Source organism: Nannobrachium achirus (genome assembly GCF_963921795.1).
Source record: "Nannobrachium achirus genome assembly, chromosome: 13".
Taxonomy (NCBI): domain Eukaryota; kingdom Metazoa; phylum Chordata; class Actinopteri; order Myctophiformes; family Myctophidae; genus Nannobrachium; species Nannobrachium achirus.
In genome coordinates, this window is record NC_137833.1 from 42,308,862 (window position 1) to 42,332,725 (window position 23,864).

The window sequence follows — 23,864 nt, forward strand, 5'->3', positions numbered from 1 at the left end:
TGTTTGTTATGGGGCTAAACATGCAATTTCGCAATTGCAATCATGCCTAATACATTTGAGGCATTTTTAGAATTTTTTTTATAAAAAAAAATTTTGAATTTTTTTTTTTTTTTTTTTTTTTTTTTTCAAAATGGCTTCCAACTCGGGAAACTCGGGCTGTGGCAGCCTGGGAGTACTGTAATAACTCGTGAAACTCGTGCCTTGGCAGTCAATGAGTTAAGAGTATGATGTGTAATGTTATGTAACATTTTCTTGGTACTTGGGGGGACGATAGGATTGCCTGAGAGGTTGCTATAACACTAGGCCTAATTGAATGATTGCTGGTTTGATTCCCAGAGAGCCCAGTAGTGCAAAAGTGCCCTTGAGCAGGGTCACTTTATCCTGTATATGTGTCTAATCATAGACATAGAAAGGAAGAAGCCTCCTTCGGCTAGGGGGCGTATGCATTGAGCAACTAAGGGAATCTTCATCGCTAGTGCTGTCACAATTATTACATAATCGTCTAATCGTGATTATTTGACATTATCTCAATTATTTTGTCATAATCGTCATAATCGTGAATGTTGAAAAATGTCAGAAATAGTGGAAATAGCAGATCTACAAGCTCTGTAGATCGGCTATTTCCACTATCAATGTTATTTTTTAAGTAGTAAGTTGTCAAATATGTCAGTAATGTATTTGTATATTTAGGTTATGTGTCATATCTAGCATATGCAACTTCAAAGCCTAAAAGCCAAACAGAAATGTAATTGTCAACAACAAATACACAATTAAATCGTTAATCGCCAATTATTTGAGTGACAATTAATCGTCATGTAAAATGTCATATCGTGACAGCCCTATTCATCGCTTCCGTGTTCATTGCTTCCGCGTGCGTCACACATACGGAAGTCGGTAAGCCAATCAGAGGCAGGTGGGGATCTTTACGTATGCAGCCTGTAAGAACAGCCGAGCAGCGCAACATCGGAACTGGCTCTGTTGAATTGAATTGTGGTCCTTGGCTTGGATAAGTCCCGGAAAAGACACGCTGTGATTGGCCAGTAGTCACTTTGACTGACAGCGTTCCCTTAGTTTTTCCAGGAAGTCCGGACTAGAACTTTTGCACATCGCTCCAATTAACTGCAGAGGCGAACGAGGCATCTAGCTCTTTATATCTGTGTGTCTAATGGCCTGCTCCAAGGACAGGAGGTGGAAACTAGCAATCAGCTAAAAATACTGTGATGCTGGCAGTTGCTTGTAAAATGCCCTTGTAGTTGTATCTGTCCTTTTAAAAATAACTCATACAGTGTACATATATACTGTATACTTGACTGTTCTACATCAGAATGATGTTCCTTTCGTGCACAGGACTTGCAAGAAATCCTTTGTTGCATTTGTGTTTTGCTAACTAGCGCCATGGCATGTCTCCAGGCTATTAACCAAGATTGATTGTGAGACATCATCTTTTGACACAGGGAGAAAATCCTACATCATGGCTCCTCATTTTATGCAGGCTTTCAGGTATAATAGAGCAGTTGTTCCTTAAGTGCACAGGTGTCCCCAAATTATTTTGGGGGGTTCCCGAATGATTAGCTTAAAGGAGTAGTTCACCCCCAAAATGACTTTTTTTCTATTGATTACTCATGCCATGGAGAGTAGAGTTCAATAATATTTTTTGTTTTTTGTCACATTCCTAAGACAACATTTCTATTCGAGTAAAATTACCCCCATTGATTCCGGATGGGGACCTGTTTCGAAACCGGTCCCCATCCGCAACGAATGGGGGTAAATTTATTGTTATCACATTTTTGTCTTAGGGATGCGACAAAAAACTAAAAATATTATTGAACTCTAGTCTCCATGGAATGACTAATCAATAGAAAAAAAGTCATTTTGGGGGTGAACTACTCCTTTAATGTGCAACATTGTTTTCTCACTCAACCGTAAACAAACCAACATGCAGTAGTTTAAACAGGGTCTCTGCACATTTCTAAAGTTCCAATTTAATGACTTTTAAGACCTTTTTAATAACAAATTGTCATATTATGTAAGAACGAGGCGAACTTTGTGAAAATACTTAGACGATATACAAGTTACAAATTCCAAGTGGATGTCAGGGTGGGGGGAAAAATCATTATTTGGGGTCACGGCCTGAAAGGTTTGGGAAGGAACCCTTGTAATAGAGCACTCCTGTCAGTGATGGCAGTGGAGTTTATCGTGTGCTCCTTGCTACCCATGAAATAACCATGATGTGTCATGTGCTTTTGTGCTGTACGATCGTGACTGAATTTTCTTTCCCTTTTGCCTTTGTCTTTTGTCTCAGAGTTGCCTGACTTGGAGCCAAACGTGTTCCTGAGACCCTTCCTGGAAGTGGTGCGGTCGGAGGATACCACTGGCCCCATCACAGGCCTTGCCCTCACCTCTGTCAACAAGTTTTTGTCCTACGGCCTTATAGGTATGAAAATGGCACTTTTTTCTAACGGTACAGTCAAAATGTTATCTTTTGATAACTTTGTGATTAAGCAGACGCTGTTACAGTATTTTGTCTATAGCATGCAGTATTAGACGATAATAAATGTATTAAGGTACATGAGTGTGTATGTATATATACTAGTAAGACGCCTCAGGGCGACAAGAGACCTCGAGGTCGCGCCACAGAGATGTGGACATCAGAGATCTCCATACTGTATATGGGCATAAAAGGGACTTCTTCCCCCGGCATCACAGGGATCTCAGAGCATGATGTCAGAGCGGCAAACCCATAGACCATAAAAAATGTGTACACGTCTACACGGACGTGGACAAGCTGTGACGTTTCTCATAATAAACTGCGACCTTTGGTCGAAATAATTTATATATACACGTGTCGTGTGTAAAATCTAAGTGTGATCCAAAAACCGTTTATTACTTTGGAGCTTTAAGCCACCCATGAAGACTAAATTGATTGAAACAGATTATGCATGATGTCTGCTGACTCATAAAGTTCACAGATTTTTCTATTGTGACTAATAGCTTACGTTGCTCATCGTCAGCTCACTCCAAAAATGCCAAGAATTGCCTATTTCTCATAATTGATGCGTAAGTGAACTTATGTTGGCTCCCAAACAGCACACTCTGTCCTCAGCAGCACTCATCATGGAAATATGGCCCACCGTCCGCCAGTTGTTGTGTCAAGTGTGAAATGAGCATGCATCACCAGATGTTAGTCTAAATAGCAGGGGTTGAGTAAATAACGTTAGATTGCTGTCAAAACAGCTGCAGCCATTGCTAAACTAAATAAGACCCATGGTAACATTAAATAACGGCATATTTTCTTGGTCAAATATTAACTGGAAAAGGCCGGTTCGGTTGCAGAATTCAAGCTGTTTGTCTGGTCAGTACAGTATGTGTCGTTATGTTCAATCCTGCTGTCTGCATTTGAAGTGACTATCATCGGTTCTTAATATATTCTAGACTGATCCTTAACCACTTGAACCGGGCCCTTCTGAGGCGAACATTTTTACGAAAATAGCCGATCTACAAGCTTGTAGACCATGTCGAACCCTACATGTTGTGAGCTCCTGTAAGCGAAGTATATAGTATTTAAGTGGTCTGGACTGACTTGCCCTATCACTCATAAAACCTGTCAACTTCATGTCTTCCTTCCTTTCATCGCCACTGTTAGCTGGCCTATTTTCTCTGTGCTGTGAAAAACAAGAGTGCTCAGAACTGTACGAGAAACAATTATATACAGTATATATCTGATTAATGATATTTATGAGTTGTAAATAAAGGTTAATCATTTCGAAATGATTAGTGAATTATATCTGTGTACACGATTAACCGCGTACTCACCACTATTCCTAACGCACGCGCGCGCGCACACACACGCCCGCACAGATAACCTCACAAACTACTCCCTGACTCCCAGAGCCTGTCTGTCACTCCAGACCCATCGCCAGCGTCCTTAATCCTCCATGAGCTCCTCCAGCCCTCCTCCCACCACCAACACCGCATTTCATCAGTGGTGTTCAAAGGGACATGTAACCATGGCAATGGGGCCTGGAAGACCTTAACACTCTTTCACACCATCGGTAGAATGATTGGGGGGAATCAGATGACATCGGTAGACTGTGATATTATTTTGTCCGTAGACTCGACCTGTGTTACCTCAATCCTGCAATGGTTTGACCATCGTTTTAACATGCTCACCTCACAATACTTGTGGCAGTACACTGTTCTGGAGGGGACAGTATTAAGGACAATATCGAAAGACGATTCAATTCCAATCTTTAGTAAAGAGTGTGAAGAATTCCCACATGACACTGGAATCCTTTAACAGGATAAATCTAAAAATGTATATCTGTGTAATATAGAATTTTACTAATTTAGATTTAAAATTTGTCACGGAAAATAATAGTGTGCAGTGTGTATGGGATAAATATTACCTGAGTAGGGACATGTTCATTAGGTATATTGAAAACTACCCTAAATTATTTTATTATTAATTCTTAATTTAAGCTGTCTAATTTGTGATTTTGATTAGCCCACTGTATTAATTTTACATCCTCTATTTTTGGACCTGTTAACGTAGGCTACTGCATTATTTGATTTTATATATCAAATCCTCTTGGCTCTTGCCATTGCGTATTGGTCCATGATACCAATTTGACATGTTAGCAGCGAGTCCAGAGGGAACATGTTAAAGCCTCTCTCTCCTTCCTACATCAAGGTCATGTCCCAACAGCCACAGTATGTCAAGGGGTCGTGTCAAGTTCATGTTAAAGACCCCTCATGTAAAAGCTGATCCCCTAGGACAGTGAAGTGACAATTTAAGGACTTTTAAGACCTCTTTAACCCATTTAGGCCTAGAATTATTGAACGCTTTAACCAGTGAAAAACAGCAGATATACAAGCTCACAGCGCGGCACCGAGTGCCGCGCTGCGAGCTTGTAGATCTGCTATTTTTGAAAAAGTCGTGAAGATGTGTGCAAATCTTTGAATATATGTATTTTCAAAGCGAACGTTTGTAACTAAAATGTTGCTTCTGGGAGGTCCCTGGAACTAGATATTTTGAGATGGGGGTCCAAATAAATATCAGTCCTTCGCATGAAAACGTTTGAGAACCACTGACATAGCAGTCTCTCAAGAACAGACTAACTGAGCTCCAGTTCAAGTGAAAAGGACCTTTTCTTTGACGACGGCTATAGCCAGATTGCTGACATAAAAACATAGGTTTTTAAAAGGTTCTTATAGAATCGGGTCAAAATTTTCACGATTTTTCAAAAATAGCAGATCTACAAGCTCGCAGCGCGGCACTCGCGCTGTGAGCTTGTATATCTGCTGTTTTTCAATAGTTAAAGCAGTCAATAATCCTAGGCCTAAATTTAATACAAAAAAGAAGAGAGGAAATAAAAGACCATTACTGCATCAAAATTAATCAACAAGCTAAACTATGAGAACTGGTCAAACATTGGCCAAATTGTCAAATAATATACGAAGATATTTGGAAAATAGTCTACCTTCAAGCTTGCAGAGGTGTTGCGAGCTGGTAATTGCTATTTTCACAATATTTATCTGTGGAACTGATTCAAACTAAATGTAATGCCTCAACTACAAGTGGACCACATGTTCTTTGTGAGTCGTGAAGACCTTTTGAATTGAGACTCATGTGTCATGTGTTGCATTTCTCTTCTCTGTCTGATTTCCTTTCTCCACACCAGTACACGTTTCTCTACACTAATATCCAATAAAGCAAGAAATACATCTTAAAAGAAATAAAATAATTTGAACACAGGGCCTCTTCTTCATATCAAAGTGACAGAATAATTAGCGCCACCAGGCCCAACAGACAAAGGCTAGAGATTATGTTTTAGCCCAGGTCTGTCCTTTTGTCTGTTTGTATGTTTTTTTGCGCTTTCTTCATAACACTCTTTTTGCTGCTACTCGTACAGATTTTGACCAAAACTCACAAATCATCTCTGGAGTCATGTGATCAAGATGTATCAGTCAGATTTGTTATATTCCATTCCAATTCTGAATTTTGTGGGCCCTGGGTAGCTAACCTGGCCTGGCAGAGATCTGCGATTCAAGGAGCGCACTTTTATTGTTTATCGATGCCTCTTAAAATTAGGGTACAGAGAAAGAACTACTATTTAACTATCAACCCTAATTTGCCAGTATGTCATGATTCATGACCTGTTTTCAGGCTAAGAAAACTATAGTAAAAGCAGGATTGTTGAGGTGGAACTCTACAGTAGTAAATGGATGCTACTGTAGCACTGGTCCTGTCAAGTACTGCCATCTCCTGGTTGGAAATGTTTTGGGTTTTAGTTTTTTTTTGGGGGTCAAGATCTCAAATAAATAGAATCCTTTGAAAGCATCATTTAGGTTTTCAATATTTTACTTAAGGATTCCACCATGTACTCTTGCTGCATATAGCATGGTCATGGTGTATAATTTGAATGTTTGTGTCAGTAATTTGGCTATTGCATGCATTTGAAATTTTGCAACTGCACCCAGTGTTATGAAAAATATGCTTATACACTAAATTAGGCCTGTTAATTTCAGAACACTTTTCATCACTGCACTACAAATGTGTGTGTGTGTGTGTGTGTGTGTGTGTGTGTGTGTGTGTGTGTGTGTGTGTGTGTGTGTGTGTGTGTGTGTGTGTGTGTGTGTGTGTGTGTGTGTGTGTGTGTGTGTGTGTGTGTGTGTGTGTGTGTGTGTGTGTGTGTGTTCGTTCATTCTGTTGAGGGTAATCATGGCCATATCATATTTCCAAAACATGCTATTAACAGATAGTACAGACTAATGGAAGAAATCCTCGACGGCATGTCTAATAACGGTCCCTGTGTCTTTGTAGGCGCGGGGATCAACACGTCTGTCCTTTTGTTGTAGAGAAACACTGATTACAGACCCCAGCACTCTGAGCGAGGCCGTCTGACGCGTCGGAGAGGGGAGCGGGGGGCCTCCATATGAGTTTGCACACATTACTCTAATATCCTTCCCTAAGTCAGTTCTCAGAGCAACCCCCAGCAGGCAGTCCTGTTCCTCTTTATCCCGCATGACACGCTGAATATGAGCCCCCGGCCTCCTACGTGACACCCCTAATGTGATCCCTGTTCTCCCTGGCGTGTCTTCCCCTTTGTGCACCCTACGTCTCAACACGACCCCCCCTTCAGCTCTCTCTCTCTCTCTCTCTTTTCCTGTCCTCTGACACTTTTGGGGGGTATGGTACGAAGGGAGAGAAGGGGAAATCCCTCTGTCTCTCGCGCATGTACATGCGTGCTCACAAACTCACTCTCACACACGCACGCACACACACCTCCCTCCCACACCCATTTCATTTAGCACAAGCTAATTCCTCTCAATCTGTGGCCTGAGGTCTACTGGCACGGAGGGAGCTGCGGCCTTAAGCCCCGGTACTGACAGATATCCAGATCTCTCCTCCTCTACTCTCTCCTCTACTCTTTCCCCATTCTTCTCATCTCTTCTCACTATTACTCTCTCTCTCTCTCTCTCTCTCTCTCTCTCTCTCTCTCTCTCTCTCTCTGGTCCAGAGCAGTCAGCAGAGGCCAGTCACTATGCTGCAAGTGGTCACTTATTCTCATAGGGCTCACAGTGAGATCCAGCGGAGGCTTAAAACCAGAGCGGCTGCCAGAAGAGATGAGCTCAATGTTACAGCAGTAGCTAAGCCTCATTTATGACCCAATGTGTTGGGTCACATTAAAAAGCAAAATAATTAATCATGTGTAAAGTAATTGCATTATATGTATTCTAATATTGCATGTATTCATATAAACCATGCAATTACATAAAGGAACTGTCTTCAGGCACTATTACACAACATTGTAGGCTTTCCTTGCGAGTAGTGCATTTTAACAATATGCCCAATCTTAATAAAATGCAGCCTAGTTAATAGTTTATAGGTGATCGTGTTGCTATTCAGAGGGTGAACAGGTGAACAAACTGAACTTCTCTCTTGACCAGGGGAAAAACCAGCAGTCCCTTTGTTTGGTTTCTAAAGATGTATTGGCCCTTGTGGAGAGCTTGAGAGCTTTTTGTGTGGCATGCCTAAAAAAAACACTCTGTCCCTACGGCTCTTTTCCCACTCAAACTAGTTCTTTGATTTCACGACAGAGTTTGATATAATTTAACTGCTTTACGTGACAGCTGCTCCTACCCCCACAATTGACTTTATGTACTGTACATACCCCCAGGCATGCACGTGCGTGTGTGCGCGCACACATGCACACAAGCACGCGCACACACACACAGAGTCTGTCTCTTTACCCTGTGTTATTTTAACAATGGTTCCCTCTCCTTTGGACACTGCTTGTGTGCACTCGGTGCCAAGAGAAGGATTAGTGTTTTATATCACTTCTGACATGCTGTTGGATCTCCCCTCGGTCTCCGGTTTCTGTGTGTGGATGCCGATGTTTTCAGTACAACCGCCATGCTTGTTGCTTGCTGCCATTTCCAACCACGCCCGGACGGGTTCCCACACAGTAAAATCCTCAGTAAAAAAAACCCTTACGGGTCCATTTGGCTCGATTGTCAATCTCTCAGAAGTGGATTCTAAGGCAAGTCAATTCAATGTGCTTTACATTAAAAAAAAAAAAAACATTAAGCAAAATAAACGTATTATAACACAGCATTTTTCATTTGACTGTGCAGCAGCTAAGCGACATCTCAGTTGTACACTCCAGTATCATATACTTTTACATACAGTACATGCGCACATGCATGCACACATTTGCTAATCAAACACACCATGTCCAGTGTACACTTCATTTTTTGACAGTCCCCTCCCCACCCCCCGCTTGGATTCTACAGCTGCATCACAGTTTCACCTGGAAAGCTCTCACCCTCGCCACCCATTGCCCCCTCCTCCTCCCCCCCCCCTCCCTCCACCCCATGCTTATTAGTTAATGAATTGCGGCTCTTGAAGGCGATGGGAAAGAAAAACAGGCTGGCTCCTGGCAGCTATCTGGCCAACCGCTCGAGTTTCAAAAACACCAGCTCCCGTTGCCCTGACATCCAATTTGCCCCAGCCTCTCCTTCACAAAAGGCCACATCTGGTGATTACATCCCTGGCTTTGAAGGACATTCTGGACGGAACATATCAGAGTGTGTGTGTGTGTGTGTGTGTGTGTGTGTGTGTGTGTGTGTGTGTGTGTGTGTGTGTGTGTGTGTGTGTGTGTGTGTGTGTGTGTGTGTGTGTGTGTGTGTGTGTGTGTGTGTGTGATTGACTGACCTCATTTCATTAAGTCAGACATATGTCAAGACATTGCGAAAATGTATCTGGTGATTCCTTAATAATCACAGTAAAGTGCTTGTTTGTCAAGGCCAAAGCGTATTGCAACTGCAGACGTGGGTGTTATTCCTGGCCTCAGTCCAACTGAAAAAGTATAGATCATCGGAGGTTACACCATGGTTTTTATACTATATCTTTAAAATATAGTGTCTTATGCACTGTTTGTACACATTTTAAAAGTCTTCACCGTTCCCATGGATTTGAACAGGCCTATGTCTTTCATTTGCCCAATGAAAGACCTTAGATACTAAGAACATGTTGGCTTATAAATGTGACGGATCAGAAAACATCACCAAAGAGCAAAGACAACACAACACAACACACATTAATTCCGTCCTTTTACAGATGCCAACCATGAGGCAGCGGCAGAGGCCATTGAGAACATGGCGGATGCTGTCACACATGCAAGATTTGTTGGAACAGACCCGGCAAGTGACGAAGTGGTCCTAATGAAAATCCTACAGGTACAGCACACAGTTCATCTGCAAGTTACCATACGCTGTTCATTGAGTTTAACACAGTACATGTCATGCAATTATTATACAATAACCTATAGATACTGTCAAGCCCCCACGTAAGAACTCTGGAAAACTGTGTTCTATATTAAATAGGTCCCACTCCCAAAGGAATGTTTTGAAGGTTCTGACAACTATTACTCCACAGAAGTGTTATCAGAATATAAATGATGATCGAATATAAATTGTTTATTTAATTTGGTTGTTAAATAGTTTTAATGTTGGCATTAAAGAGTGCACTTAATGGTGCTGTAAATGTCAGAGCAATTTTCACTCGGAAGTGTAAAGACAGCTGGCTGTACAGTAAAGGGAATAAAAGTTATTGTTCAGGTGAACAATATCTATATTCTTAACTTCAAAGCATGAAAGTGTTGGCCTGAGGATATTTTTTCTATCACATTGTCTGCCCGCTACTCCAGGTCCTCAGGACATTGCTGCTGACACCGGTTGGAGCCCACCTGACCAATGAGTCTGTCTGTGAGATAATGCAGTCTTGTTTCCGCATCTGTTTTGAGATGCGTCTCAGCGGTGAGTCCCGTTCCATCTCCTCTCTGCTCCATCTCTCTATTCCGTCTCTTCTCTATCCACGTCACATACATCACAGTGCACCTGGGAATTCTGCCAGACAATGTTCCTCCTGATTCATTACTTATTTCTGGGAAGACACATCCGCCATCTTGATTGTAGCTTCAGAAAACATCACATAAACCCGTTGCATCACATGGACACATTTCCCACAGTTTTTATTCATACGTGTAGCCTCGGGCATCCCATAATGCACATGGACTTAACGGTAAGTAAGAAGTCCCTGCTCGCTCTCAACTCGAGTCTCACAGTTCTGAGTCCACTAACCCTCAGCTCTCTGTACCCCTGAGCTGTCAACTGTGCCTTAATAAGCATCCCCTCTAAGCCCTGCCAAACAGAGGTGGACTCGAGGTCCCCCTCGCTCTCTCTTTATTTAATTTTTTTCTCCCTTGCCACTTTCATGCCACCTAACCTGTTTACTCTCTCTCTCCCCCCTCCTCTCCCCATCCCGTCTCTATTCAGAGCTCTTGAGGAAGTCTGCCGAACACACACTCGTGGACATGGTCCAGCTACTATTCTCCAGGTAAATGGGACAGGTGTGGGAGGAGGAAGGTGAAAATGTCTTGAGTCTGAACCCAAATCCCCCTCTGCCATCCAGAGAAAAAGATCCTTCGGGTTACCCATATAGCTTGGAACAATAACACATACACGTAACGTTCAATTAGGAGATTGGAGTTGGACTGCCCGCAAGGGGAGGCTGCTCTCCCCAGAAGCCAAAGAAAGGTGTTGGGTTATAGGTTAGTCTGTTAGGCACAGAGTTTATTTTTGTTAATGAAAACTTCCTGGTCGTTTAGGGAGTGTTTTTGGGAAACCACTTGGACCAATTAAAAAACATCACATTCCCTCTCGTGGGGGATGACATTTTGAAATTTCCAGGGATTGTGGATGCCGTTTTAAAGTCTGTTCCCCCCTCACTTGATAACAACGAGAAGAACTGAATGATACGGCCACTGATCTCAAGTCAGTGACAGGGGCTCATTTGCGCCCTTCAGTCACCCGTGGATTGCAAATGTGAGATTCTCTCCATAAACATGGCTCCGGTGCATCATTACTCCCTTTAGTTCATGCATTTCATTTTGCGCTATGCACCGTGTCAACGGGTCACTGATCCACTAATGGAATAACACGATTTCCTGTTGGCATTTAGCATAAGAGGCCCTTTCCCTGTCGCCCCGCTCCCCTTAACCCATTTAGGCCTACGATTATTGACTGCTTTAACTATTGAAAAATAGCAGATATACAAGCTCTGCTCACAGCGCGGCACCGAGTGCCGCGCTGCGAGCTTGTAGATCTGCTATTTTTGAAAAAATCCTGATTTTTCTTTGCAAGTCTTTGAATATATCTATTTAAAAGCGAACATTTGTAACTCAAATATTTGCTTCTGGGGGGGTCCCTGGAACAACATATTTTGAGATGGGGGTCCGTGGCCAAATACCTGTAATTGTGGGGGTCCTTGACATGAAAAAGTTTGAGAACCACTGATTTAGAGGAAGGATTTAGAAGTCGGGTCAAAGATCGGGTCAAAGATATTCATAGACTTGCACACAGTTTTTCACGATTTTTCAAAAATAGCAGATCTACAAGCTCGCAGCGCGGCACTCGGTGCCGCGCTGTGAGCTTGTATATCTGCTATTTTTCAATGGTTAAGGCATAAAATAGTGGTTAAAGTGGTTAAAATCTAACGCGACTCGGGCACGTTCCAGGTATTTGAGTGTTAAACCAGCATGCTCCCTTCCCCCATCTCGCATCAGACTGCCAGTCACATTCAGCCACAGACGAGGAGATGAGCCAATTGAGCTCCTGACTGTATGATCTGCATATAGATGAAGGTGGTCTCTGCTGTGGTAGTGTAGCTCAGCGTCGCTGTCTGGTGGAAACCTTGTATGTCCAAAACCTTTCAGGAAATGTGAAAAAGAAAGGACCTGCATTCTGAATCTAGTTGTAATTTAGTCAGAAGCTTCTTGTTAAAATTATTGTCATTGGTTAGATATTTATAAAACCCACAGGCAGACTTGATCACTTTCACTTCATTTGTATTCTTTCAAAAATCGCAGCTCTACAAGCTTCCGACATGTCACATTGGGCTTGCAATGTGACTTTTCACAAACTTTTGCGCGACACTAACACGACGAAGAAGGGAAATGATAACAGTTGAAATTTAAATATGGAGATACAAGGCTTCTTACTGACAGCCACGATAGCTTTTAGTCCCGAACACACTGACTACACACACACACACACACACACACACACACACACACACACACACACACACACACACACACACCGTACATCACACCTTAAAGATAGGGAGAATTAGCATGGCCAGTAATCCCAGACAGAAGCGATCAGAAAATCAAGCCAGACGGAATCGACTCCATCTCTATGCGCGAGGCAGCGCATGGCACAAGAACAAACAGAGCTCAGGAATAAAGTCACGGTGTAAATTCGCCTCCTTCTCTGAAGGTGTGCCCATCTCAGCCAAGTCTATTTGATGCAGGATTTGAAACAAAGCGTTGCATTATCTTCCTTCAGTGGAGCCCACTATTGATTTTTGCCAATCTTATCGCCATTCACTGACACACCCTCAAAAAGCGTTGTCCCCTTGTTTTCTTGTTTTTTTATAGCCATAGAACTATGGTGTCGCATCTTGTTATCATACCCGCTAACGTGGCTTTTACTGCAGGGGGCATGAAAATAGAAAAGCATGGCAGTCATTGTCGTAAAAGAAGGCATCCCTGCCTTCGAAGGGATGTATATTTAGCATGGCCTTTTCACTACGTGCTTCTGGTATCACTCACAAGAAACACACACGCACGCCACATCTCATTTTACCCATGTCCATGCTCAGTCTCCCACTTGTTCACGGTCCCTGGATAATAGAGATGTGAGTGGGTCTGGGGTGCCCCCCCCCCCCCCCCCAACCCCTCTGTCATGGAATAATGAGCTGCAGCTCTCCTGGTCTCCTCAGGAGGAGGCTTAGATTGCCTGCTGAAAGTATTAGGTATGTTAATCTGTTGGACCCACAGATCATCCAATAATCGTGGCAGCAAGACAACACTCCATTAACGTGGAGTTAACGTCAGGGGGACCCCGTTGTCGCCCCCCTTGTTTAGTGTGTGTGTATCTGTGTGTGTGTGCGTGCGTGCGTGCGTGCGTGTCACCAGTGGTGACATCTCATTTTACAGCAAAGCCCAAGAGTCCATAGAAACCTAGTGGCTCATGGTTGAGAACATTGGCTAACAGGGCTCATCTCATCAAGCCTCGGAGTCGTTTATTTGCAGCTCATTTTAAGGATGCTGAATCACCCGGTGTTGTAGTGCCTCTGGCAGCCCAGTATCTCACATGCATTGTTTTGTCTTTGTTCTGAGGCTCCCCCCCCCCCCCCCCCCCCCCCCCCATCTATTGTGGAGTAGCATAATGCATTCTGCAAGCTCTTTCTCCGATGCATACAAGACTAAAATAAAACACAATGCTAGATCCTATTTGATCATTTGAAAATGTCGATCGTGATATCGCTCAAATAAAATTCTACATTGAACTTTACATTATGCCTAATTAATAAGTAATTATTTACGTTTTTAGAGCGTATATAGAACATATGTTTGCGTTTTAGATTTTGCCTAAAAAGATAATGACTTTTTTTTTTTCAATATATGGTTTCCTGCTGGCTGACTGAATTTCTATGAATTCCTTCATTGCGATTGAAGTTGTCCATCATTCAAGTTACAACACAAACAGGTTTGGAGGTTTAGAGCAGTGATGGCTGAGTGGTTAGTGTCCATACCTAGGACTCCGGAGGCCCCAGGAGGCCCCAGAGGTCGCAGGTACGATTCCCCGCTCCAGCTATCACTGCTCCCCTCCCCCTCGCGCTCCTTGTGGGCAGCACTGGGTTCAGCTGGGTTAAGCTGGAAAAAAAAAGCAGCCGGGTTGGGCTGCAAACATCTGAATTTCCCTCGCGGGAGGAGTAGGTAACTATTATTATATTATTAGGTTTGTTTTACAGTACAACTTGACGTTTTTTTGCTTTTATTTTTCTCTCCAGATTACCACAGTTCAAGGAGGAGGCCAAGAGTTTTGTGGGTGCCAACATGAAGAAGGTAAAAAGGAGTGAGATGATGAGTGAGAGGTTTTCTCATCTGCTTGCTCCCCCTCCTCTCCCCTGTTCTTGTTCTCGGTGTTCCCGTCTTCCCCATCATTGTGCCATTCATTGTCAGACTTGATTTTTTTTTGTTTCTTTCTTTGAAGACGAATATATGCTGGGCACTCGAGGTGGCTTTTGTTTCAAAACATTTTAGGGAAAACCGACGTAAACGGCTGTAGTCGACTGAAAGGACTTAAGAGTCCAACACGTACCCTCTTCCTGCTCGCTCCACCTCTAATCCCACTTTCTCTCATCCACTTCACTGTCTGCCTATTTTTTGTGTGTGTGTGTGTATTAGGGCATTCACGAATAGTGATTTTTAGTATTCGAATTATTCTACCTCTAAGTATTCGAATATTCGACAGGACTGGCCAAACTGTCAAATATTAAGTAAGCAAGAGGCGAACATTGTGAAAATAGCCGATCTACATGCTCACAACGCCTCGCAACTATTTTCACAATATTTATCTGCGAAACCCGAGTCACATTAAATGTAATACCTACAATTCCAAGTGATTGTCAGGGTGGGGGTCCCCGTTCAAATGTGTTTATTTTGGGGGTCGTGGCCTAAAAAGGTTTGAGAACCCCTGGTATAGAGCATTAACAAATTCATTGACAACTCATTCTTATTACCTCCTATCTAGCCAAGCTTTATAAAGTATATATTTTTTAAAGAGAAAACAATAATAATAAAAAAAGCTAATATTCGACTTCGGTGAACAACGTCGAATAGTGACTTTGATATTTGAATATTTGGTGAATGCCCCCGTGTGTGTGTGTGTGTGTGTGTGTGTGTGTGTGTGTGTGTGTGTGTGTGTGTGTGTGTGTGTGTGTGTGTGTGTGTGTGTGTGTGTGTGTGTGTGTGTGTGTGTGTGTGTGTGTGTGTGTGTGTGTGTGTGTGTGTGTGTGTGTGTGTGTGTGTGTGTGTGTGTGTGTGTGTCTTTCTTTTTGAGTTGCCCGTGTTTCAGCTGCACATGTCTGCCTGTTTTCCTCCCCCACAGATACCATCGTGTATCCTGGACACACAGGATCTTATTTGTGCAGAGCAGCCTAGAAACACCAGTCAGAATGGCCTAGAGAGGGTACTTAACTGAGGACACTGCTGTTGGTTGGCCGCAGCTGTCTAGTGCATTGACATAGGCAGGGTTAGCATGGCTTGGAGAGAGTGCATGAAGGGTGCATTGGGTTATTCCATTGGTGGGTAACAATGTAGCTGTAAGCTCATGCCTTGGTTTTGCAGGATTTTTTTTGATTTAACCCATTTAGGCCTAGAACTATTGAATGCTTTAACTATTGAAAAATAGCAGATATACAAGCTCGCATATACAAGCTCGCAACGCGGCACCGAGTGCCGCGCTGCGAGCTTGTAGATCTGCTATTTTTGAAAAAGTTGTGAAAATGTGTGCAAATCTTTGAATATATGTATTTTCAAAGCGAACATTTGTAACTCAAATTTTGCTTCTTGGTGGTCCCTGGAACTAAATATTTTGAGATGCGGGGTCCGTGGCCAAATAAATATCAGTTTGGGGGTCCTTCACATGAAATGGTTTAAGAACCACTGACATAGTAGTCTCTCAAGAACAGAATAACTGAGCTCCAGTTAAGTGAAAAGGAACGTTTCTTTGACGATGGCTATAGCCAGATTGCTGACATAGAAACATAGGTTTTTCAAAAAAATCTTAAAGGATTCAAAAGACACTTATAGAATCGGGTCAAAACTCAAATTTTCACGATTTTTCAAAAATAGCAGATCTACAAGCTCGCAGCCGCGCTGTGAGCTTGTATATCTGCTATTTTTCAATAGTTAAAGCATAAAATAATAATACACTATAATGTGTACCCGCACTAAATGGGTTAATTACAACCCTTTTTAAGGTTTTGAAATCCTAACCTAAACCTACATCTGTCAGTAAAAACATGACTAAATGTATCGTTTTGGAGATTAGAAAACATTTGTCTGTTATTCCGCTTACTCACAGATTTCACTCACTGATCTCACCAACATAATGAAATTACGTAGTGTTAGCAGTTTCAGGCTGTAGAACAAATATCAGATGTTGTTTGTTTGTAGTCATAATCCCGTGCATGCAACTCATGGCTTGGATTGGATATAAGCCGGAACCGCCGGAACTGTACCGCCGATGAGAGACAGAAAAACAAACTCTAAATGTACCATTAAATATGACATTTCTTTCTGTCTTATTTATATTGTCACTACATGTCATTGATGATGTTGGGCAGAATCCTTGTATCTCCATATTTTCTATATATCTTTTTCATAAATGAATGCCCTACGTTATCGAACACAGAGTTTTTCATAATAACATGGCCAACAGATCAGGTTGAAAGTGTTTAAATGTCAACTTCATGTTGATATTACTATTTGATTTCGTCCAAAACTGCCTGTCTGTTGAATTTTTTAAATATTGAACCAATGAAAAGTATTAACAAGAAATGATTACATCTAGTTTAATTAGAAATTACTATCTACATAAGATACATAATCTTCTTCCATTTTGAGAAAAGTAAAGGTCTTGGACATACAAGGTTTCCGCCCACCAGCGACGATATGCTCTCACGCAAAGCCGTTTTCTCCAATCCTACAATTCTTGCCATGGGACCAGATTTTCCTGGCATTCCTTCTACACTCTCTGGTCCACATGAACTGCTTATTCCCCAGTGATTTCCTCATCCCTCCCAAAAGAGCCATCCCAGTGGGGTTTGCATTGCATTGTGGGTCCCCCGTCTCTCTCCCATCATGCATCAGTGTGCGTGTTTCGGTGTCTGGTCTGTACGTACTGCTGCTAACTTGTTGCCCCTCACTAATCACGGGCACCTGCCCACTCCCCCTTCTCTCCCGAGGCTTACAATATCTTGTGGAAAAACAAAAGAGTGCAGGTAAGGAAGATGACTTCCAGAGATCAGGTTGCAGAATGACCTACCCCCATCCCCAGTCCCTTTCCTATAACATTTACCTTACCGTTTATTCTCAACCCACTAACCTCCCACCACTTATTCTTTAATATTCCTGGTTAGTAGGTAGAGTATCGGTGCTGAGCATAGGTATATAATTCCGTTGTCATTTATTCTTAAGGGAGTCAAGTTGTTTTAGATACCTGGACTGGTTTAATTATTGAAACAATGCATCGCCCCTTTTTTGTGAATGTTTTGTGATCTAAGGTATCCTTTTTATATAACTGTTTGTTTTGCCTATATCACGCTTTGGGGGTCACCCATATGCTTTGGGGGTCACCCATATGCTGTATGCTTTTGCAAACGGGATGGTGCATGCAGCTGTATTATTCATCTGTCCGTCATCCAGCTGTCATGTGGAACTTTATTGTGTTTGCAAATGTGATGTGTGTAATCACTGTATTTTAGTTTATTGTGCTGTACCACTGACACCGTTGCAGATAACACATCAGGAGAGCAAAAGCCTGTGCTGCATTTGGCTTGTGTGCATGTAACACTAGTTATTCTCAGACTTCTCTCTCCGTGTCAACAGTGATTCTGGCATCACCCTGCATTGTGTTCCTGGTGCAATTATGATTACTAGAATTAACTGCATTTTGTCATTAACAACAGGCATGTGTCACCATTATCACATTATCCCCACTAGGACGCTGTTCAATGTTAGCCCTTTTGTGTCTTTGCTGGGTTCCAGTTGAAAATGCGAGCAGGTGGGATGAGCGAGTCGTCCAAGTGGAAGAAGCAGAAGCGCTCACCGAGGCCGCCCCGTCACACCGCGAAGAACACCTCTGGTCACATGGAGCAAACTCAACCCACTGCACTCAGCAACAACAACCTCTCTGGTGAGACGAGACACTCTCTCTCTCTCTCTCTCTCTCTCTCTCTCTCTCTCTCTCTCTCTCTCTCTCTCTCTCTCTCTCTCTCTCTCTCTCTCTCTCTCTCTCTCTCCCACGCACACACACACGCACAGGGGTGTCACAAGGGGTAGGAAAGTGGGACTGAGTTACTAGGGCCCAATGTGGTGGGAGGGTCCTTAATTATTTCATACTTTAGCTATTGAAAAATAGCAGATATACAAGCTCACAACGCGGCACCGAGTGCCGCGCTGCGAGCTTGTAGATATGCTATTTTTGAAAAAGTCGTGAAAATGTGTGCAAATCTTTGAATATATGTATTTTTTAATATGTATCTGGAACTAAATATTTTGAGATGGGGTTCCGTGGCCAAATACATACCATTTTGGGGGTCCTTCACATAAAAAAGGTTTGAGCTCCACTAACATAGAAACATAGGTTTTTAAAAAATAGCAGATCTACAAGCTCGCAGCGCGGCACTCGGTGCAGCGCTTTGAGCTTGTATATCTGCTATTTTCAATAGTTAAAGCACAGGGGCCCCGCAGTGAATGGCCCAGATTCTACCACTTTTTCTAGTCACATGTTCAAATACTGGATTCTGATTGGCTAAATTCCGGAGGTTATGGCAGAACAACCGCCGCAGTTGTGTGAGGACGAGATCAATGCGCCTCAGTGTACATCCGGGGACTTCAGGAGGTAGTCGGAACACCTTTCCCCCAACCAACATATGACGGTCGTAGCGGTCCTATGTTTACTAACGTGCGTACGACGTCGCCGATTTATTTGGATCCAATGCAATCCGCCAACTTTAAAGCCCCTTTTCTCTGAACCTATGCCTTTCTGGAAGCGAACAGCCTCTATTTACGGCCGGAACGGTCCTTCTAACTGACGTTAGCTTAGCTGTATGCTAGACATCTTTCTCTGCATGGAGTTGGCGTCATCTGGTGGTGAGTAGAAGATGTTGTTTGTGGAACTATTTGCTGTCGTCGCGGAAGTTTTATAGGCAATAATGATTGTAACTTAATATCCTTGCAAGTTACAACTATGTGTTTTCTTTCATGTATACGGAAAAAAGTGGTAGAAAAGCTATTTACCACTCGGGGTCGGACATTATGCTCTGATAATGTCCTGTGTGAGGGTTTCGCCTCGTCCGATCACCCCCTCACACAGGACATTATCAGAGCATAATGTCCTCTCACTCGGGGTAAATTGCTTACATTTGGTGCGACACCCCTGCACACGCACACACACACACACTTAAAATAATCACTGCATCTGCCTCGACATTCAGTGTTTCCTGGAACCTGGCGTAATGCAAGGTCAGGTTCTATGAATGTACATGCCCTCTAGGACCCTGGGGGGCAGTGGTATCCCTGTATTGTGCAATCTCATTCACTGCCAGAATAAATAAATAAAAATTCACAGCCTGCCAGCGATTTTGGTTATCCATTACCTTAGTAATTACTGAATATATTTATTATATTATTATTTATAATTTTTGAAGCGGTGAAAGCCGCTTCCAAGGAGTGGCTTTGTATGTCCCATGTCCATATATGGTCATTTCAGTCCAGAATGAACAGGTTTTATCAAAAACAAAATGTGTGTCCCATGTCCATAAATGGTCATTTCAGTCCAGAATGAACAGGTTTTATCAAAAACAAAATGTGTGTCCCATGTCCATATATGGTCATTTCAGTCCAGAATGAACAGGTTTTATCAAAAACAAAATGTCTGTCACCTCATGTCCATATATGGTCATTTCAGTCCAGAATGAACAGGTTTTATCTGTCCCGTACGTCCAGAATATGTGTGTAGTGTCCGTCCCGGTCTGATGATTGGATACTTTGAGAATTGGTCAAGCTTCACATGACAATTTGGCCCTCCAGATAAAAACATTCATTCATTCATTCATTCAGAATAAAGAATGTATCTATGTGTTCCAGAGTTCATAACTCTGGAACACATAGAATAAAAGTTCACCGCTTCACTTCGAACCGAGCTTTGATTTTTTTAAAGGGTTTTGTCTAAAACTAATGTTTTGTGTTTAACCCATTCAGACCGGATTTCATGCTTTAACTATTAAAAAATAGCAGATATACAAGCTTACAGCGCGGCACCAAGTGCCTCGCTGTGAGCTTGTAGATGTGCTATTTTTGAAAAATCTTGAAAATGTGTGCAAATCTTTGAATGTATATATGTCACGGTTTGATAGAGAAACAGTACGTTCGAGAAACGGAGCACTCGTCGTGCTGCACGGGGCGGAACAAGCGGTCGCTTTGAGCCACAACAACGTAGCGTCGGCAGGAATGATAGCGCCTCACCCCACGGAGGTTAGGGTTAGGGTTAGGGTTAGGGTTAGGCATAGTTTTTACTGAGGTTAAGGTTAGGGTTAGGGTTAGAGTAAGGCATAGTAAGCTAATGGCTAAACACTGCCGAGCTAGGCTAGTAAATAAAGAAAGAGAGTCGCAAACGAGTGACGTCAGCGCGACAAAACAAGCGCTCTTACCATGAACGTACTGAGTTACCCAAACGTACTGTAACATATATATTTTTAAAGCAGACATTTGTAACGCAACACAAAATATTTTCAGATGGGGGTCTGTGGTCAAATACATATAAAACGTTTGATAACCACTGACAGATAAACATGTTTTTTCCCCCCTTTTTTTTCTGAAAACTGTTAGGATCTAGAAGACTTTTTGTTTTCAGGTCTAAAAATGTATTTAACCCATTTAGGCCTGAACACAATATGACGCAATATTTTATGCTTTAAATATAAAAAAATAGCAGATATACAAGCTCACAGCCGCACTGCGAGCTTGTAGATCTGCTATTTTTTTTAAATCGTGAAAATTCAAATTTTGACCCGATTCTATAAGTGTCTTTTGAATCCTTCTAAGATTTTTGGAAAAAACCTAGGTTTCTATGTCAGCAATCTGGCCAGCCATCGTCAAAGAAAAGGTCCTTTTCACTTGACCTGGAGCTCAGTTAGTCTGTTCTTGAGAGACTACTATGTCAGTGGTTCTCAAACCTTTTCATGTGAAGGACCCCCAAAATGATATTTATTTGGCCACGGACCCCCATTTCAAAATATCTAGTTCCAGGGACCACCCAGAAGCAAAATTTGATTTACAAACGTTCGCTTTGAAAATACATTATATTCAAAGATTTGCACACATTTTCACACCTTTTTCAAAAATAGCAGATCTACAAGCTCGCAGCGCGGCACTCAGTGCCGCGCTGTGAGCTTGTATATCTGCTATTTTTCACTGGTTAAAGCATTCAATAATTCTAGGCCTAAATGTATTTTAAGTTGATGGCACTGTGTTTGGACTAACACGGACGCCGGATGGCCGGATGGCTCTGTCCCCAGCAGGTGGGGTCCCGTTCATCGAGCAGCCCAGCCTGACGGCCTCGGACAGCGCCGGCTCCTCCATCTCCGGCCCCTCCACCACCACCACAGACAGCGGCCTGGACACTTCCTGCTCCAAGGCCACCTCCAGGGAGGACCTGACCGACCTGGAGCAGAGCAGCTCTGCCGCCACCACCCCTGGCACTGCCGCCTCCACGCCAGGAACGGAGCCCAGCAGGCTGGAGGTAAGGCTGTCACAATTATTACATAATAATCGTCTAATCGTGATTATTTGACATTATCGCAATTATTTTGTCATAATCGTCATAATCGTGAATGTTGAAAAATGTCAGAAATAGTGGAAATAGCAGATCTACAAGCTCACAACGCATCGCATCGCGACGCGTTGTGAGCTTATAGATCGGCTATTTCCACTATCAATGTTATTCTTTTTAAGTAGTAAGTTGTCAAATATGTCAGTAATTTCTTTGTGTATTTAGGTTATGTGTCATATCTACCATGTGCAACTTCAAAGCCTAAAAGCCTAAAAGAAATGTAATTATCAACGACAAATACACAATTAAATTGTTAATCGCCAATTATTTGAGTGACAATTAATCGTCATGTAAAATGTCATATCGTGACAGCCCTAGCTGGAGGCACAGGTGGAGTAGAGCGAGGGGTTCCCAAACTTTTTTTTTTGTCTCAGGGCACCCCATAAATACTTTTTTTAATCCGAGGCACCCCTACATTATAATTTCTCCCAGCACCTTATATTTATAGCATATCGTCGTTGTCGGGTGGAAACCTTGTATGTCCAAAACCGTTCGTTTTGTATTTATCATCTATGAAATGTTCTAAACTAGTGAAAACTAGTTTTCACTAGTTTTGTGCGACAGATGTTTCTGCCTGACCGTGATGATACTTTAGTGATTATGTCGCGAGGAAAACGTTGAGATAATAGCCATTTTGGTTAGAACTTACTAAAAATAACTTTTTTCTTCAAGTTTAAAATGATAATAAATATGTTTTCAAGTGTCCAAATAAATTCCAAATATTATCAAATGATCTCGCGGCACCCCTGGACTGCCGTCCCGGCACCCCAGGGTGCCCTGTCACCCACTTTGAAAACCCCTGGAGTAGAGCCCTGTGGTGGAATTCAGATCAATCAATAATCATGAGAAAATGAGGAGACAAGACAATTATATTAGGTGGTGTGTGGTCAAGTTTATATATAACATGATATCATGGACAGAAGTACAATTGACCAGTCGCTATGCCCCTCCTAAAGCCGTCCTTGTCCAATGCCAAGTTAGCAACAGGTTACTAACAGCAGCTGACTTGGCAAGCTGCCATGGCGGCGCACATCGGTGTACCGCGAGTCTGGCTGCTAGATAGAGATGGGATTTATGGTTTTTTGAAGTGAGCCGGATCTCTGAGATCCGTTCCTTTCAAAGAGCCGTTCAAAATACTGGCTCATTTTAGTTACTGGTTACTTTGTAGATTTTGATTATGCTTGCAAATCACTTCCACCCAAATAGGCCTATACATTTTGGCCATTGGATACATTTCTGGCATTTGAAAATAGGTGATCTACAAGCTCACAATGTGTCACGTTGCGATGCATTGTGAGCTTGTAGATCGGCTATTTGCAAATGATTTTTCTACATTTTACTCATTGGAAAACCTGTGAAACAGGACATTCTGCTAATGAGTAGGTTCTAATATTGGTACTTTAAGTACATTTTGATACCAATACTATTTTACTTTTACTCAAGTACAATAACATTCCAAACTTGATTGCAGTATTGATATGTTTACATAAGTAAAGAAATTTAGTAATTTTCCCACCACTGTTAATTAGAAAGGAACGGCTCCCTACTGTGAACCGAATCATATCGTTCATTTCAAAGAGCCGTTCAAAAGACTCGATTCGTTCGCGAACGTCCCACCTACTCGCTCCGTGTCACAAACACTGAAACAAAAACAGAACGGATTGCACTGACCTACACAAACCCACGGGAATAATTTAGGAGCACTTCATGAGAAAATATAACTGGTAATACTTGTGTAGCCTACTGTATGTTAATCTGACTTTAGTATAGGCTATTATTTTCTTCCTGGACGTGCGTTTGTGGCAGGTTTAACATGGGATTTTGACAGCTGG

General features: G+C 42.4%; 1 protein-coding gene across 4 annotated transcripts in view; it reads left to right on the forward strand.

Annotated features, from left to right (window-relative positions):
* gbf1 (golgi brefeldin A resistant guanine nucleotide exchange factor 1) overlaps nt 1–23,864 on the forward strand; it is a 124,069-nt gene that overhangs the window by 52,340 nt on the left and 47,865 nt on the right. For 2 of the 4 annotated variants that reach the window (XM_080739910.1, XM_080739912.1), the window contains exons 4-10: nt 2,303–2,434; nt 9,623–9,741; nt 10,212–10,320; nt 10,840–10,900; nt 14,423–14,477; nt 18,186–18,333; nt 21,719–21,942. In XM_080739910.1, the coding sequence (XP_080596036.1) occupies nt 2,303–2,434; nt 9,623–9,741; nt 10,212–10,320; nt 10,840–10,900; nt 14,423–14,477; nt 18,186–18,333; nt 21,719–21,942 (848 nt within the window). The remainder of the gene's footprint in view (nt 1–2,302; nt 2,435–9,622; nt 9,742–10,211; nt 10,321–10,839; nt 10,901–14,422; nt 14,478–18,185; nt 18,334–21,718; nt 21,943–23,864) is intronic. The other 2 variants (XM_080739911.1, XM_080739913.1) reach the window with 1 other exon arrangement.